We start from the raw sequence: 18941 nt of genomic DNA, 5'->3' as shown, positions 1-18941 counted from the left end.
ATAATATTATATCATAGATGTCCCTCGATCACTCGTACGAGGCCTACATAATATTTTTTTACTTCTATTTTATTTCTTGTATCATCCGCCTTAAACCCAAGAGCTAAGAAACCTCATCACCTTAGCCTTGGTGTGTATAAATAACTAAGAACTTGATGAAAATGCTGGCATCTTCTTTTCCTTCTTTTTCTTGATCAAATTTCCTTTTCATTTTTTTTTTCCATCAGGGTTTATCATTATCGAAGGAGGAGATCGTCATGGTAGTTTTGAGGAGGAGGAGGAGGAGGAGGAGATTGTTTGAAGGATTACCAGCTGATAACAATGGAGTAGCCTTGGAGCCGTGGCCTTAAGATACAAAAGAACGATGATGACCAGAGGGAATGGAACCCCTAGGCAAGTCTAATTCTTGGCTTTGAATTATCCTCTCCTTTTTCGTTTCTTCTTGTTTTTTCCATGTTTGGTTGCCAAGAAAATGGAAGAGAGTGCAAATAATAAAACATATATGGAATCTTTACTCCCGATTAGATTCCAGTATTTCATTTCCTGAAGTTGTTATCTCACGTCTTTCGGGCGACCAAACAAATTCTCTCCCACTTTCTCAGTGCTTCTGTATCCTCAAACACCGAAAAGGGAACCATTAATTAATCATTTTAGAGCATAGATCTTTACCTTATTTCTTAATCGTTGTTGCCGTACAATATTTAAAATTGCAGACTTCGCAGCTCAGCTTGGTTTTTGTCGTTCAATCACCCATGTATTACTTTATGTGCTTGCACCTGTTCATCTACTGTTGTTAACAGTAGCTAGCAACAAACCTACTACTGCATAGAAATTATCTCAAACGAGTCAGTGAACAGCAGTTAAAACTCCAAACACATACGAGTTAAATAGGTTATGAAAACGCTAGCTAGGGTTCATCACAAGGAACACAGTTTCAGTTAAAGAACTCGTGAAGGAACAAGAGCACATGATTGATTATTGTAGGTAGACATTATTGGCATGGACCATGTATGTCACCATATACATGGTGCTTTCAGAATTTAAATTGGCAGACATTAGCTGTCCTTCATGATTGTCACCAGCGTGGAATTACAGGTACAGGGGAAATGTCAAAGCATTTATAGTGACACGGTGACATCTCCACCATGCTCACGCAACATTGGAGCCTGTCTACCTCGAAGAAGTCTTAATTAGTGCATGCAAATCTAGGAAAGTTTCAAATAAAGCTATGGAACACACACGATCATGTCAAATATCATGTTATGTAACTTCTGAGAATGTACGTTGAGATAGTTTTCACTCAATTCCAGTACTTGTGCTATAATATTTGGTGAGCGTACATGTCTTCCATAGCCTAATTTCCCCCCCATCTCCTATCATGGGAAATGCTCATCTTCTCTTATCCTGTCCCGTCAAATTTACTCACCAAACAAATCATAAATCTCACAATCTTGATGGAGATCTAAACTGTGATCCATTCCAAACACAAGTGAGGCAAGCTCTTCGTGCCTGCAAAACTAGAGCACTGGAGGAGAAGCAGAAGTTGTTCCAAATACAAGAGAAAGAAGATAATGTAGTAAAATACTCTAAAATATGAGAACTTCCTGAAATTGCAGACGTTAGGCATCAGAAATGCATGTTCTCCAAGTTCGTACTGTATCTAACAAACAAGCAACCTCGGATATATATGTCCAATCCATGTCCTTGTGAACTAAACTAAGAGGAATTAATCTCAAGATTTACCTTTCAGACTATGATCAGCTTGCTTGTGGTTAGACGAAGTGTTGTTTTCCATCTTTTTCACAATCTTAACCTCAAATAATGATGCTCACACAGGTGGTAAGGTAACTTCATGTTGAAGATACCCATGTCCATTCAATGGACTATGCAATCTTTGCAGCCACCTTTCTTTCAATGAAAAAAGTCACATTGTAGCGGTACAAACAAAGTTTGTAGCTTTCTGCAACTTTAAAGTTAAATTAACAGGAGTTGTCATGAACTATGCAACCTTTAGGATAAGGATGATGATTCAACAAAGTCCCACCTTTCAAAATCTGCTTTTCCTTTTCTTAATCTTTAATTTTTTATTTTTCTGGGCTAGTCGCCATGTGTCTTGATTAGTGGAAAATGACAAGCAAAAAGTAATTCTATATCAATTAGCATTTTTCTATTGGTTAATGAGTCATCAAGGACTCAAGGAAAAGTAAATATAATCATTAATAATGGTGGGTTAGTTCAACGACAGTTCACTAAAATTGAAGAAGATTCAAACATCAAATAAGCAAACGCAACACTAGAAACCTTCCACTATCAATAAATTACGATCTTGTTTCTGCCTTTTCGATATCCTCCTCCATTCTCTAGTGCCAAAGTTGATACCATATTCAGACTTCTATGGTGGATTGGCTTGTTGTCATGTCTGCAGACTCAAAAAGCTTGGTATACATTCAGAAACCGTGGTTGGTTCGAAAGACCCAAAAGGCTTCCCTTTTAAAAGCATGTTACAGAATTCTTTTTTTATTTTTCATTTTAATTATTTGCTTCAAAAGGCAAATGCATCTGTGCATATTAAACAGTCCACCGGTGCAGGCATGGCAAGAAACAATAGCAAGTGATGGACTAATGACTGGTTGATGGTCTAAGTTCAGAATGTAATATAGTTTAATTAATCTGGTTAATTAAAGAAATTGACTCAAGCACTGCTTTTATATATGCACACAGAATGAAGATCAATCAATTTGAAAATGGGATAACAGAGCTGACCAATGGTTACGGTTTAGGGCTCGACCATAAACATAATTATTAGCAGTGAATCTTTTATAAACATAATTATTTGACTCATTATTAACCATCTATTTTACTTTTAAAGAAAACGAACAATATGCTGCATATATGCATATATGTATATAATAAGAAGATTCTAAGCATATAGACACAAATATTCGACACAATTTCAGAATTTCTTTCCAATATCAAAGCAGATTCTAAGGTTTAGTATGAGGCCTCTAGCTAATCTTGCAGCAAGCTAGAAACTAAAAATGCTCGTATTAATTCTTTTCCCGAAAACATCATTGGCTTTTATTTTTACTACGATGTTTAAGCATGCATCAAACAGAAATGAAGTTCAAAGAATTACCAGGTCGTTGCAATTTTGGACCACTTCAATGAAACACTTTGTAGCAGCTTCTTCTTTTTAGAAAAAAAACGCTTTGACGAGAAAAAGGTAGAAATACCATGAAAGAGAAGAGCTCAGCACAAAGGCAGAGCTAAGTGTACATGATTCATAGTAGCACAAGAAGTTACAAATTTAAGTCAACTAATAAAATGTTTATCATTCAAAATCAATAGAAAAATCTTGGTACCTCTAACATATTATTACCTTGAGAAGGTGAAAATTCAACCATTTACATCACCAAATTTCAATAGTTGGATCATACAAAATTGGGTGTGTGCCTTACTGTCAAGTCCAATCAAACTGTTCCCGAAAGAATATTACAAGACCTGGGAAGAGGAAAATCTCTATACAGTTCCAAATCAATAGCAATGTTGAGTAGATTACAAATCAAAGGGAACGTACACTTACATCAACATTTTAAGCCACCAGTTAAAATAAGAAACATACGTTCCTAGCTCGTGCTGTGTCCCGGTCTTCAAAGCCTTTCAAAAATGATCTGATTGCAAGATGTTCTGAAGCATACGTCATGAAAGATGCTAAAACCAGGCCTCCAGCAACCATCAACCCCAACCTGCAAGGAAATCACATACTACTTGTTAATTTCACTCCCTTCACATGGAGGGCTACGAACTGACACTCAATATAAAACCTGATAATGCAAATTACCTAAAAAATAGAGCAGTAACACCAAAAATAAAAGGTAATGAAGGGGCACCAACAGCCAACAAAGCCATCCCTAAACCATAGTACCATGCAGCAACATCACAAGTTGACCCCTGCCGATGACCTGCAGCAGAAACAGGCATTATAAACTAATTTTAAATTAAAAAAGAAAGCACTTAGCACGGATATGTAACCAAAGTCTACAAACCTTTTCTAGAATCATAAGCCAAGGATTCAGAATGAGGAGAAAGTGATGCAGCTTGAGTTCCCATCCTCTTTCCCCATAGATAGATCAAGTGGAGAAAGCCTCCAAATAAAAGGAAGAAGATTGTGAATGTCCACTCATACATCAAGAGCAAACCAGTCCAGGGCATCACTTGCCGAGGCACAATTGAAAGACCAAACCCAAGGGCGATCAAAACAGCCATAAAACACATGAAGATGGAAACTCCACCCAAATAGGCTGGAACCTTGGACTGTGCGTCATTGGAGAACTGTTTAGCATCACAATAAAAACTGTAACTTGCAACAATCAAGTCAACAAGTAGTGCAGCTACATATGGCCATTTCACTATCGACCATCAAACTTAGAAGAAAGGTAGGAGGGAACTAACTTGATAGGTGGAATTGCCAGCAGATGATGAAGAAATACCAGTGTAAGCAAGTGCTCCATTTGATCTTATTTTGTAATAGAGGTGTCTAATATGATCACATAATGGACCTCTACAGAATGCCCTTGTCTGTACCAATGATTGCATTAGAGATGAAAATAGATCCCCTCAATTACCATTTGAGGAAAACAATTGTAGAACAGCTTACCTGAAGAAAAGAGCGGTAGTAACAGAGAAGTACAAGACATAACGGTAACAAGAAAAGAACTTTGACAAGAAGTTCATCTTTTGGATTTTTTCCACCTCCAGTTCCAGGAAGGGACTCATCAAGCTGTTCCCTGACTCTCTGCAACATTACCAGAGTTATTTAATCTGCAATTATTTACACTCCAAGAGTGTGGTTCGAATTGAGTTTTCATAGTCATGGTTTTGAAAAAGCAGCAAGAGAAATACAAGCTTTGCCTGCAAATAAAACAAAATGCCAACTGCCAATACACCCAAGAAATATAAATGCAAAAGCTTGCCCACAAGCAAAACTGAATGCCAACCCCCAAGACACCCACATCCACCAAGGAAATAACCCAGGCCTTCTCCTTGGAAAACACTTGGGGGGGGGGGTCAAGAAATAGGTTATGAAGGTCATAAAGCTGCAGCTAATTTGATTAAAAAAAGAATTAATACCTGCCAGACATCAACAGGTTTTAAGAGCCAAGATGTCCACCAGTCCCAAGGTTTGAGGGGCCCAAGTGTATAGTGAATAACACGGAGTTCATTCTCATCTACCATCCACTGCATTGAAATATAGAAGTTAACACCATTTAACAATCAAATGACGAGCAAATATAAATTAAACATTACCCAAGAATTATCAATTTATTGTTTTGAACAAAGGACCCTAGCAATTGAGGATATGGAATGAAAAAATTATCAGAAGCACAGCACACACCACAATCGAATGTGCAAACCATGAACCAAGGACTTTGTAGCTCAATATCTGTTCATGCTTACAGCTAGTCAAAAGACTTAAAGTCCCATTCAAAGTTAGTTAAACCAGGCAGATTTAATGTGAACTAGCATGTTGAAATTGTTAGATTTACAAAAATTGACAAGAAAGCAGAGGTTGGGCATATGATACTCTGCTCCCCTTATTAGAGAAAAAGCAAAAGAAAGTACTATCAGCAGTTATAGAGGCAGTCAATCTGCACTATCAGCATAAACAAGAATCATCTTATTCTCTGTTCACATAATACCTTGTTAGCAAGCATGTAAAGACCAACATCTGCATTATATAAAGTAGAGAGCCGCTCCATATCAGGTACAGGTCTACTTTTCCGTACTTCCTCAGGTAAACCAGGTTGGAAAACATGTGCATTTGGAAATTCTTCATAATAAGAGTTGAGAAAACCCTGATCTCCTGTTATTGGAAAAAAATTATGGGGCAGAATATCAGAAAAATAAACAGCTGGATGACAATATCCATACAGAATGAAAGAAAGAGGATAGAGAATTTGGTAAAGGTAATAAAATCAACTAGACTGCACAGATAATTTTCTAGTAGTAGTCAATGTGAGGTAATGTATAATTTAACTACTAAATTTAATTTCACTAAAATTAGCTCAAGCCTTGATTGGAAGAGAGTTGTAAGAGTTATGAGTAATATTTATTAACTGATGAGAAAGCATAACTACGCATATAAATTATCAAAGACCGCCTAACTTAGTGTTATCAGCATTGTTAGACAGAGCTAAGTTTCCTTCAAAATCATTAGATCAAATACAGCAATTGAGTGTATTCTTTGATAAAAAAAAATCACAATAATCCAAAGTTTTAACACCCAACCAACAGCAATGAACACAATTATATTTTCATGAAAGAAGCAGGCATTGATGAAAAGTAGGCACTTGATTATAATTACAAATGATAGGAAAGAGACACTTCACCTCCCGTGTAAGAGGGCAAAGTGGTTACTTTGCTCATCATGTTATTGAAAACTGCTTCAGATGGTTCCACCACCATGACTCCTGAATTTAACCTTTCTGAATGCTTCAGATTGGCACAGAATTTCGCACACTTGAAAAGATCCTCAATGCTTTTGACCACAATAGTATCCGCATCAAGATATACAACTGCATGAAAAAGTCACCAGGAGGTAATCAGCACAATTACTAAAATATATGTCGTTTGGCTCATGTCAATCTAAAAGAAAAGAAATGGGGAAAACCAGAACCACAATTTTGAGTTCTCAGAGCCCACAGAAAAGCATAAGTATAAAGCCTGAGATTTCTTACCACGCAACAAAATCAGATTTGAGATTTTTAAAATTTTTTAACAAAACCTGAGACTACTAAAACAACATGACCATATAATTATGCTTCTCTCTTTTTGGAGATGAGTGGACCTAAGAGATTGTGAAACTTTACCTTTATAATAGATAACACTCAGAAAAAATGTTTAGCATTTATTTTCCAAGAACACACAAACGGTGGTAAAAAGACAAACTTGAAAAGATCCCATCACAATCCACCACCGTTTTAGATGGATGGAAAAAAACTCTTCTTTTATCCCTACTTTCATTGGAAAAACTTAACATTATAAAAATATAAACCCCGAACAACAAATGCAAGTACAATCTAAGCAATCAACAATATTATGATTGGAGTCGAAACTTAAAAACAAAAAGGGTAGAAATTATACCTTTTTTGTAGTTAGTCATGTTAAAGATTTTTAGTTTAGTATATACACCCCAAAACCTCTTCGGCCGAACTTGATTAGGATTCGCCAATAAGCTGATTTTCTCCACTATCCACCCATCAGCCTGCACAACAATATTCATTCGAAACCCCAAAAGAAAACAAAAATTAATTAATTAAACAACTTAAAAAAAAAAAAAAAAAAACAAAAACAAAAACAAAACCTAAATCTAACGCAACCAAGAACTCTAAAAGATAAATAAAAAACAAATCCCATCATCTTTTTTTCTTGAAGTAATCAACTTTATTAATCAAAATAGAGTTATAACAACGCAAAGTTTAAAACTTCATACTCTACCTTATTTAAATCGTTTTTCCTTATTACTCACCAAATCAAATATATTAACAAAAAAACGATTTCCTTTATTTTATTCACTTTCTCCACCAGAAATAGATCCACTCTTTACTTAATTAATTCACCAAAATCCCATTTTCAAAGCTGAATTTTCTCAGAAACCAAACAAATATAAAATAATAAATAAAGAAAAATTACCAGTAAAAGCTTCTTGGCATAATCAGAGACACCATCAGAGACTAAAACGACAATATCTTTGGTGGATCCAGTATCTCTAATTGATTTCCCCAAAACCCTAACTCCCAATAAAAACTCATCTCCGTATAACAACGTAACGTAAGCCTCCTCTGTTCTCTGCGATCTCTGAATCGAAGCAGCGAGACATGTATAGCTTATTAGATTCAACGAGATTAGTGTAAATAGAGCAACTAGTTTTAATAACTTCATTGATAATTTACGATTTTGTGAGTGCGTGGATTGGGGATTTTCTCGTCTCTCCAGAAAGTTTTGAAAAATCGGGGATTTTTACGAGGAAGAAAAGGGAGTGAGAGAATTTTAAAAGCGTTTTGGATTATTTTTCTTTTTGGTTTAATTTTATCGGCGTCGTTTTTGACTTTTTATTATTATTATTTGACTGGTCCTGGCGGTCTCTAAAAGTGATGGGTTCTTACACGATGTGGCATGATGCATAGATATCTGCCATGTTTGCTGTTGATGTTAAAGCATAGTTACCGGATTTGAGTCAGGTTAACCTGCAATACAGTTCGCGTCATGGATCGGGGGAATTAAATTGAATTAATTTGAATTTAAAAAGATATATGTTATTGTTTTAAAAAATATATATAATTTTTATTAACGTTATATAATTTAAAAAGATAGAACATAAAATAGTGCTAAAATTATTGTTATCAATAGTACATCAACTACTCATGTGTTTGTTTTAACTTTTATAGTTGATGTTGTGGTTGGGTACAATTTATTTATACACAAAATTCAATTATAAAAAACTAATTTTTCTTGTTTTTTATAGGTTTTTTAATAAGTCGTACATCCAAATCTCAATCTTCATCTCTAATACAAACACATTCGTAAGCATTCATATTTTTTATGCATGTTATAACGAGGACTTGGTGCAAATATCACACTACGAGGGTGAGCTATATTCGATCTTTGAAGACTATTTTGTGTTCAAAGATAATTTGCACATCTTCTCTTGGCTGCTGCTCTTTCTTTGATGAAATTTTAATTAATTCATCGAAAAAAAAAGTGGATGAGTGTAAATGAACAATTATAAGAACAATAAGAAGTATTTTGTTAAGCATCTTCAATGCAAAATACTATTTTAAAAAGCTAAATTGATAAAATAACATTTTGAATAGTATAAATATAGCTTTTTTTATCATATCTATTCCAATAAAAAAAAAGCCATTTGAAGAGCTATTTATATTAGAGTGGAAGAAACAAGTGTTTTATTATTTTTTTAATAAGTTTGATGTTTTTTTTTTACATAGCTATATTTAATTGATTAATTTTTTTAATGAACCCACTTTGTTGGTTTTGGCTCTTTGAAGAGATATGTAGAAATAACATTTATGGAAGAGAAAAAATATTTTAGCATTTTGTTTAGCTTTTTTCTTGGAGTTTGCAACACAAGCAAAGAAAAGCTAAAATATTAATTTTTTATTTTTTACTTTCCATAAATGGAGAAGCTCTTATAAACACGTAACTTTTGGGCTTGTGTTAAGTAAGAGAAAGAGAGGGTGAGCTAGTTATATTCGAGAGAAGGAAATTTCATGTAAAGGTAGATATCTTTTTGATTGATTCCAAGAATTTACTTGGATGTAGCAATTGTCTTGATGACATTAGATTTGGTGTTCTTAAGGTTACTCTTTTGGCATGGTTGGTTGAATTTTAGGTTCTAGATTATATATATGCTAGTTTCTTTTGGGTTTTTTTATATAAATAAGATGCTTGAAAGTATAATAATAATTGTTTTCATTCGAAAACAAATTAAAATAATATTATTTATTTATTTTTTAAAAATTATTTTTAATATTAGAACATTAAAATGATTCAAATATATATATATATATATATATATATATATATATATATATATATATATATAAACTAATTTTAAACAAATATTTTTTCAAAAAATTTGTTCAACAGCTATTTAGAATATATCAAATGAGGGCTTAATATGACTTGATGGTTGGTTCAACATCCTAACATAGGATTAGAACGGATGTAAAACCAAGTTCTCCAATTTACAGAAAAATGAAAACAAGACTTCACTATTGAATGTTACTAAACTCAAAAGACTTCATTAGTAAAATCAGTAATCTTTTCTTTAAATGGAAGCAAAGCCGCTAATTACCTAGATGGATAGAGTGCTGAACTTTTTTAAGGCTTCTTGGGGGATACTAGGTTGAACAAGTGACTGAGGCTATTGTAAACTTTTTCCACACTGGAAGTTGCTCTCTGTGGTAATAATCACATCTATTATTTGATTCTAAGAGTTTAAAACGCTAACAAAGTCACAGATTCCTTGAAAGAAAAAGGAAGAAGAAAGCCAATTGGGATTTGGAGTTCGAGTTCGCTAAGAATCACACATCTATTATTTGATTCCAAGAGTTTAAAACGCTAACAAAGTCACAGATTCCAGGCCTATATCATGCTGTACATACCACCATTTATAAATGCATCTCAAAGATGAGGAGCATGATTGATCCAAATTATGTTTTCTGAAAGAATGAAGTAAAATCACTTGTTCTTATCCTGTGGTGCTACCAAAGAGATCTGAAATTTCCAGACTACGGTTGAGTAGTGTTCAAAGATCAGTAGCCAATTGGGATTTCGAGTTCGAGTTCGCTAAGAAATTCTTGCAAAAGAGAAGCTTTGGATCGATCCGTTGTTCTGAGATTTTCCTGGTTCAATTACATTTATCACATCTAACTTGAAAGAAACAAGAAGAAGAAAGCCAATTGGGATTTCGAGTTTCGAGTTCGCTAAGAAGTTCTTGCAAAAGAGAAGCTTTGGATCGGTTGTTCTGAGATTTTCCTGGTGCAATTACATTTATCAGATCTAGCTTGAAAGAAAAAGGAAGAAGAAAGCCAATTGGGATTTGGAATTCGAGTTCGCTAAGAAGTTCTTGCAAAAGAGAAGCTTTGGACAGTTGTTCTGGGATTTTCCTGATGCAATTACATTTATTACATCTAGCTTGATAGAAACAAGAAGAAGAAAGCCAATAATTGGGATTTCAAGTTCGAGTTCGCTAAGAAGTTCTTGCAAAAGAATAGCTTTGGACAGTTGTTCTGAGATTTTCCTGGTGCAATTACATTTATTACATCTAGCTTGAAAGAAACAAAAAGAAGAAAATTATAGCAATGAGATCACCAGCAATTGTTCCCTAGTCAAGCGCAGATCATCCAATCTGTCCAGTAAACAAAGAGAGAAAAAGACACAGTAAGAGAACATGAGGTTTCAACGACCAAAGGAACACAGTTCATCATGGAAACAAGGAACTAACATGCTGTTGAAGCAATACATCTAGTAAATATACTTCCTTGGTCGATCTTCCAGTAACTTCTTGCCAATTTTGTAGGCAGCATACGTATCAGTAACCGCACACATAACCTGTTGCCTATTTAGCGAATTATCCAGCCAGTTGATCAAAGAAAGGATGGAATTTCTCGGTTGAAGATGACGAAGAACATCAAGATAACTAGCCAAATCCCTGGCCCCGTACGTGCCCAGAGCAGGCTCGCCAAGAACACCCACAACCAGTTCACTCAACTCCACTAAATTGGAGATTTCTAGCCCATATTCGTTCCGGAGCTTTACAAGGTCATCTCTCTTTCGAACACCGACGAAAACAATGTCCTTGTTAGCCAGCAACGCTGACAGTTTCTTCAACAGATGCACGTAATCGACGTTATCTCTGTCAAGCCTGAACAATATGCATCTGTGTTTAGTGCACAGTTTCACTAAAGCAATTCTTTTGTCAACAACATGTGCATCTAAATCTCTGCTAAATTTTGGCTCCAGAGAGTACTCCGTGTCGAACCCCACAACCTTGTCACCCGCCGCATCACCGAATAGCAGGTTGAAGCTAAGATCTATGTCATCCTTTCCAGTGACCAGCGTTGTGGATAGATCATTGCCATCGGTCATAGGAATAAGAAACGTATCCATTGGTGCAGTGAAAAATATAAAAGAAACGATCGATCAAGTGGCTTCGTAACCGTAACTCTTTGTCTTTGTTTTTATATACAGGCACAAGGAGAAGAGAGTGAAAGGAGAATTTTTAAAAATAATTTTAAAAAAATTAAAGTTTTTATTTTTTCTTTATTTCCAAATAAATTTTATTAGTGTTTTTAGAATTTTGCTATTAAAAATATTATTGTAATTTATTTTTAAATAAAAAAATATTTTAAAAAATAATTGTTATCATTCTTTTAAATATTATTTTAAAATATATTTTTTTATATAAAAAAATAACAACCCACTAACTCACAAGGATTTTTTTTCTTACAAATAAAAATAACTATCGATTAAATATCTCAAGCCATTGAAATTGAAGTTAATGATCCAAGTTTTTCTGGCATGAAGAGTCGTGTCATCCATGATTCAAGAGGAGGAGGAGCCCAACACGAGAAGTCCAACGGTCTCTTCTTTAATAATTATCACATTCTCCTGCGGTTGAGGAAAAATGGAAAATCGAAGCAGGTGCATGAAGGAGAGAACACTATGTACTTAGAAAGCACAAAAAGATTTGATGAGGAAAAAGAATTGCTTTAAATTCACAATTTTATTTTCTGGAAATAAATTTAATTAAAAGGTTTATAAGACATTTAAATTTGTAGAAAACAGTGTGTACTTATAAACAAATCAGAATCTAAAAATATTAAAAAAAATAACATAAATTCTAAAATAAATATTAAATCCAGAAAATCAAAGAAAAATAATAAAATTGGTTGAAGTCTAATTTTAGAAGATTCATCGGTACATAAGATAGGTTCTTATAGGTAAAATAGTTGTAGATATATCTTCATTAAATGAGCTATTTAATATAAATATTATTTATTTTGGTAGTTTAAATTGATGCCAAAAACATGTTCATTTCTCTGTCTCCAGAATCCAGCAACCTCTCTCTTTTGTTTCTTAACCAAGAAATAAAAAATAATAAAAATAAATTTTTATATCAAAATTAAATTTAAAATTTTTTTGGTCAGGAAGCCTAGCCCACATGACAGGGTTGAGTTTATTTATGCTACGATAACATTTAAAATTGTATCTTTATTATACTTTGAAAAAAATCAAAAATTAATTAATAGATATCATACCAAGTTTTGTATCTATTAGAATTTTGCTAAATTTTCAAAAACACCACATAAATCATTTTGTTTAAATTTGCCAAAATATTTAGCTTTTCTCATAGTTCTAGTGTTTGGTCTTTGAAGAAGCAATAATCAGTGGTTAAAGCTAATATGTTGCAGCTAGTTTAGCTACCCATCAAGTTATTTGGTTAAGAAGAATTATGAAGGATGCAGAAGAAAAGCAAGAAAATCCAACAACATTGTTTGTTTGTGACAATAAATCAGCTATAACAATTGAAAGGAATCCAGTTTTTCATAGCAGAACGAATCACATTGCACTTAAACATCATTTCATCTGTGAAGCAATTGAGGAAGGATTGCGTTCTGCAAATCAGAGGAGCATTGTGATTGGTTCTGCTATGAAAAAGCATTCCCAAAGGGTAAATTTCAAAAGTTGAGAAATGCACTAAGAGTTAAGTTTAGCATATTATGGGGGAGAATGTAAAGATGTGTTAGTGTTTTGTGTATATATATGGCTGTGAATGTTTTGGAGATGTATAAAAGAAAGAAAAAAGAAAGAAAAGAAAAGGAGTGATAGGTTCCTGCAGTGTTTTTATCTTCCATGTTCATGCTCTGCTGCACAAAATTTTATGTTGTTTTCACCAGACAAAAGCTAAAAACTTCGAAAACAGTGAATCATCCAGCCAATTGGTCAAGGCAAGGATCGTATTTCTCGGGTGGCAATATAAATGAATCCGTTGTCCGAGGAGAAGTAGTCAAGTTCCGGTGCCAAGAGCAGGCTTGCCGATAACAGTTAATGCAAATTCGCTCCGCTCCACTGCATCAGAACTTTCTCCGGGCAGCTATGTAACTGTGTGTGTGCATGTCATCTGTAGTGATACGTTTCTATGCTAAAAACTACTTAACAAAGTGATTGTGCATCCACTGTCCCCTTTCCTTTTATGGCAGCTTACCACGCAGCACCCCATTCGTTTCTGAGCCTGTCATTGTTAATTCTCCTTTCCACGATATAAATATGCACCTTTAGGCATGGAAAATGTCTAGAACATGAGAAGAATAAAAAAAGTTAAAATCTATAGGAATCTCTCTTATAAACACAAGCATCCAAAATGATGGAAGAAAACCATCATTTTTCAGTGTCTCGTGCCTTTATGCAGATAGATGTGCAAATGTACCTTGTTTTCTCCTTTCAATTTCAACATACAGATTTTATTATTTTTTTTGTATCAGGTACATTGCCTAGATGTTGCACTTGAAAGCACAGATATAGCAAAAGCAATAACAGAATATGTTTCCCATGCAGCAATCGAGACTGTGGTTCTCGGAACCCCATCACGGAGTGGATTTATGAGGTATTTTTGCAGTCCCTAGCCCTCTCCTGACTTGGCAACTCTATCTGCACACACCCCACCAGAATTTAAATTCAGGCTACCTTCAATCTGTGTAAAAACAGGAAGAGCAGACTATTTCCAACAAAAGGAACTCAGTTTTACTTGAAGTGTACACCTTTTGGTATTGTGGTTCGGGTGTGTTTCAAAATGCATTTGGATTGATGCTGTTTTAGGTCCTCTCTTATGGTTTCGAGATCCTCACATCAAAAACGTTGAAAAGCATTCAAAACAGCATCAGTTTTGGTGCTATTTCAGATGAAAAGCACTTTGTTTTCACACAGGTCAACTTCAGAATACTAGCAGAATTTTATATATTCTCCTCAACTCTGAACTTTGATTGGCAATATCTGATAAGCCAATCATTGAACAGTCAGGATAAATCACATACAGATGGAAACATAATCAACAATAACAATCACGAGACAGATGAAAATTGAGAAATGAATTCCATTTTTTGTTGATGTATTTGTGCATTGAGCGACCAGGCTCATTTATTTCCAATGGTTTTGTTATACAGAAAATTCAAGGCGGATGTACCAAGCACTGTGTCAAGAGGGGCACCTGATTTCTGTACTGTGTATGGTGTATCAAAAGGAAAGGTCTATACAATGAGAAATGCTTCTCGTCCTGCCCCATTCGCCTCCACACTTCTAGATCAAATACAAAACCAACAGAACCAAAATAGTCCAAGAGTAGATTCTTCTGAAGCACTATACAAACATGTTTCGAGCATAACAGGTTTATTCTCTCAATCATATGGTCCTTTTTCCATTTTATTTTGTCTTAATCCCAATCTAAAATCCAATTTATGGTCTTCTGCTGACAGAGAGAACGATGCCAGTCAAGCCTCGTATCTCAGGTGGTGAAACCTTCAGGTAAGTAAGGAATGCATCAAATCATTTTAGAAGATGAGAGGGGATGGCAGTGAACATGATATAATATAACGTGCATATATAATCAGTAAATATTTATGGAGTGATAGTCCGGGATGTCTTTGTAATAATTTCCTGGTTTTGATTGCTAAAGCTTGGCTATGATTTAATTTGTTCAAAGGCTGAACATAATACAATTGTTGGTAACAACAGGTCACCATTGGGAAGAGGAGGACAGGGTCATAGTGTAAAATCATTTGCAGATCTCATGTCAGAAACTGACATATCATTTGTCAGCTCCAGCAGGCCAAGCACTGACCGCATGTCTTCTGTAACCTATGATTTCATGGATTCTGGAGCAACCCCTCGGTTTTCAACTAGCTCAGACACTAGCTTTGCATCTATACACTGAGGACCAAAGTTCTTTAGCCCCAATTACCATCAGGGATTTTCCTCAATTTCACAATATAGCGGCAGAACATCATTTACTGGTTCAACACACAGCCTGGTAAGCAATTAACCGTTTGACAATAGCATGATTAGGTAAATAAGCTCAACTAACCATCAAACACTGTAAACACTTAAGGAAATAAAGGATGTTTAATAATAGAGTGTTATTATTTTAACCGGTTTTTTCCTATTAACAGGAAAATTAATCTAGTTAGATCATAAGCTCAAGTTGTTTGATTCAGGCTACACTATGAATATTGTCAAGAACATGCAATTTAAGTTTTTCTTCTTGGGTTATACGCTGAATTCTGCAAAATAGCACAGATTATTCGGTCAATTTAGATAGAGTAACATCTTATATATGATGGCTTGTAGCTTAATCTTACATCGATCTTTCCATGATTGGAAAAAGCAATTTTATATTTTGATTTCTTTAGCCTTTCATTTGTTGTTTTAACTTTAAAGTCAATAAGACTGCGCAAAGTGTGATAGTAAAGCACAGATGCATGATCTAAATGCTTTCTCCTAATCTGTAATTGAAACAATAGGATGACATGGAGTCTGGGATGAGGAGGCTAAAACTAGAGTTGAAGCAAACAATGGACTTGTACAACGCAGCATGTAGAGAAGCACTTACAGCAAAACGGAAGGTACAGAGAATTCATGTTTTCTACGTGCACTAGTCAGATTCCCAGTAGGTTCTAAAATGGTATGTGTATAGGCAACAGAGCTGAATTGCTGGAGAATAGAAGAAGAACGAAGATTCCCAGTAGGTTCTAACATGGTACTGCTTCTTGGAGCCTGCCCAGAGTATGGCATTCTAGTCTATGAATACATGGCAAAAGGAAGCTTAGAAGACCGTCTCTTCAAGAGAGGGAATACACCAGCTCTTTCTTGGCAAATCAGGTTCTGAATTGCAGCTGAGAGAGCCACAGGTCTGCTCTTTCTCCATCAGACCAAGCCAGAGCCACTGGTTCACCGTGACCTCAAGCCAGGAAACATTTTGCTAGACAACAATTACACCACTAAGATTAGTGATGTTGGATTGGCCAGGCTTGTTCCCACTACTTCTGAGAATGTAACACAATACCACATGACATCAGCTGCGGGAACTTTCTGCTATATTGATCCAGAGTATCAACAAACTGGAAAGCTTGGTGTGAAATCTGATGTATATTCCTTAGGGATCTTGCTTCTGCAAGTCATAACAGCCAAGCCACCAATGGACTTGACTCACATTGTTGAACAAGCAATTGAAAATGAGGCGCTCAAAGAAATTCTAGACTCAGATGTGCGTGATTGGCCAATTGAAGAGACTTTATGTTTTGCAAAGCTTGCACTCCAATGTGCAGAACTGAGACGGAAAGACAGGCCAGATCTTGGCACAGAAGTCTTGCCAGAGCTCAACAGACTGAGAGATTTAGCTGAAGAAAAGATGAACTCCTCCCATCAGCCAAATCTCAATAACTCCCACCAACCTTAGCCAAACTTCTGCAACTCCCACCAACCTCAGTCAAGTTTCAATAACCCAGGTTAGTACTGACACAATTCCTTTGCTTATGAGCTCACTGAAAGTTAAACTCAGCCAACACTCTTAAAGAATGAGGAAGAAAAGGGACTGTTACATGAAATTTCAAGAAAGAAGTATCAAACAAATGCCATCACAAGATTTGACATGATCATTGTTTTGTAGTAGCAAGCATATAAATTCTCCATTTTCCCAACTAAACTGGGGATATTAGATTTTATTCTAAATATTGTTGATAAACATTCTGCAGGAAGCGATGAGCAATACTGTAGTTGGAGATCAGGGAAGCCCGAAGAGCCAATCAAGCACTTAATGGCAAACAAAAGCAGAAGCAGGTACTGAAAACGATTATGTTATTACATGAAAATTAAAGGTCACCTTAATTATTATTAACTTGTTCAAAAAATCTTACTCTCAGAGCCAACACAAGAAAGCTAAAAGAAGGCCAATGGTAGTTTTCTTGCAGCCACATTTTTACAGAGAATCCATCCAATAAGCAATTTCAGCCACTGACAGCAGAAACATGAAGTTGGGGATTTTGTGTTGCTTTGGGTTTTCAATTTACATATATATCATGCACATAACTCAAATGCTGTAATTTTACAACTTTTTCAGACATGTACCTTTTCTGCTATCAGCAAAAGGGTTTTCAATGTACATATATATACTTCGCATAACTTAAATGCTGTAATTTTACTCTACTCTGAAAATCTGGCAAACAATGGGAAAAATCAAATTCTCACTTGCACACATTTATCATAGTACCAAAAGTCCTAAATTATACCAATCCATACATTTTACTGAACTTGATCTTATTTTTTCCCTTTCAATTCTCCGTGAGTAAACTAGAAAAGAGCAAGAAAACCCCATATTTCTTTTCAATCGTTTGTTCTTCTTAACCAAACTGGCCAAGAAGTGCAAGCTTGAAAGTCTCAAATCTTCAGAAACAATTTACTTACATGAAAGTCTGAAATCAAGAAGACAAAAGGCATGCTCAGTATAAACAAAATAATTATATAGTGAACTATACTAAATACCTCAGCTATGATCAGTCTTCGATGAATCCACGTTGATAAAATTTTCCCAAATCCGCTAGCTGTCCTTCAAAAATTATTATAAAGTTATTCTGATACGACATTTAAAAAAAAAAAAAAAAGAGTATCTGAAACTTATAACTCATAAGCTGTCTTAATATCATCGCAAATATACATGATTGATAAACCTACATCCAGTGATCAGTTTATAGGACTTTCTGGCACAAATATTGAAAAACAGCATTGCCGGTGGTGATGACATGTCGTTACCACCCAAAACCTTCATTCCTTGTCGTTTAAGGTTTGTGAAATGTTGCTGTTTTTTGACAAGTTGCAGGCAGTTTGCAGTTCCCTAGGTACGTGGTTTGTTCATAGGAAACGTGTCTCCTTGAAGGACTTTCTCTTACTGTGAGTGTGAGGTGTCCTGCATGCTTCTTTCCTTTATGTGTTTGCAAACAAATTAAAACAACACCAGTACTTCACTACTTCTCAGTCTTGCACTCATCAGCTTCTTCTGATACTTGAAATCAAGAAAATGAAACGGATAAAATAAAGGGTCAAGGTGAAGAAGTCAAGTCTAAAAGTGAGGCCCAGGTTGAGATTCAGGTTTGCCTCTCTTTCTCTTTTATTATTTATGGAACTTATTGTTACATAAAAAAAAAAAAAAAAAAATTGCAGAAAGCAACGGGGCATCTCGCAGCATCACATGGCAAACACTTCTGTAAACTATTGAGGGAATAGACTTATATAAGCACATGGAAATGGATAATGAGGTTAAGGACTGGTGCGTAGAAAAGGAGAATGAAACACAACACTCTGTACTAAAGACA

At 35.0% G+C, this 18941-nt stretch overlaps 2 protein-coding genes, 1 long non-coding RNA gene and 1 pseudogene across 4 annotated transcripts; 2 read left to right on the top strand and 2 right to left on the bottom strand.

Annotated features, from left to right (window-relative positions):
- LOC118036468 (uncharacterized) lies at positions 1–746 on the top strand. Its single transcript, XR_004685374.2, has 2 exons — positions 1–130; positions 228–746. It is a non-coding gene; the product is annotated as an uncharacterized lncRNA (long non-coding RNA).
- A 2597-nt stretch (positions 747–3343) lies between these two features.
- On the bottom strand, positions 3344–8096 carry LOC118036466 (inositol phosphorylceramide glucuronosyltransferase 1). Of its 2 annotated transcripts, XM_035042171.2 has the most exons (11): positions 7693–8096; positions 7144–7264; positions 6390–6575; positions 5700–5863; positions 5131–5238; positions 4658–4795; positions 4453–4578; positions 4047–4332; positions 3842–3962; positions 3584–3746; positions 3344–3501 (listed from the first exon to the last, which is right to left on the bottom strand). In XM_035042171.2, the coding sequence occupies exons 1-10, from the start codon at positions 7939–7941 to the stop codon at positions 3605–3607; spliced, it is 1641 nt and encodes a 546-aa protein (XP_034898062.1). In that variant the 5' UTR covers positions 7942–8096; the 3' UTR covers positions 3344–3501; positions 3584–3604. The 2 variants fall into 2 exon arrangements, with proteins under 2 accessions (XP_034898062.1, XP_034898060.1); XM_035042169.2 differs by having other exon boundaries at positions 3344–3746.
- Positions 8097–11046: 2950 nt separating this feature from the next.
- On the bottom strand, positions 11047–11691 carry LOC140954457 (3'-5' exonuclease-like). Its single transcript, XM_073404052.1, has one exon. The coding sequence runs from the start codon at positions 11689–11691 to the stop codon at positions 11047–11049; it is 645 nt and encodes a 214-aa protein (XP_073260153.1).
- Positions 11692–13036: 1345 nt separating this feature from the next.
- LOC118036509 (U-box domain-containing protein 35-like) lies at positions 13037–17876 on the top strand (annotated as a pseudogene).
- The last annotated feature ends 1065 nt before the right edge of the window (positions 17877–18941 follow it).

Source organism: Populus alba, chromosome 13 (genome assembly GCF_005239225.2).
Source record: "Populus alba chromosome 13, ASM523922v2, whole genome shotgun sequence".
Taxonomy (NCBI): Eukaryota; Viridiplantae; Streptophyta; class Magnoliopsida; order Malpighiales; family Salicaceae; genus Populus; species Populus alba.
The sequence above is the reverse complement of the archived record's forward strand: the minus strand, read 5'-3'. Positions and strand labels throughout refer to the sequence as shown.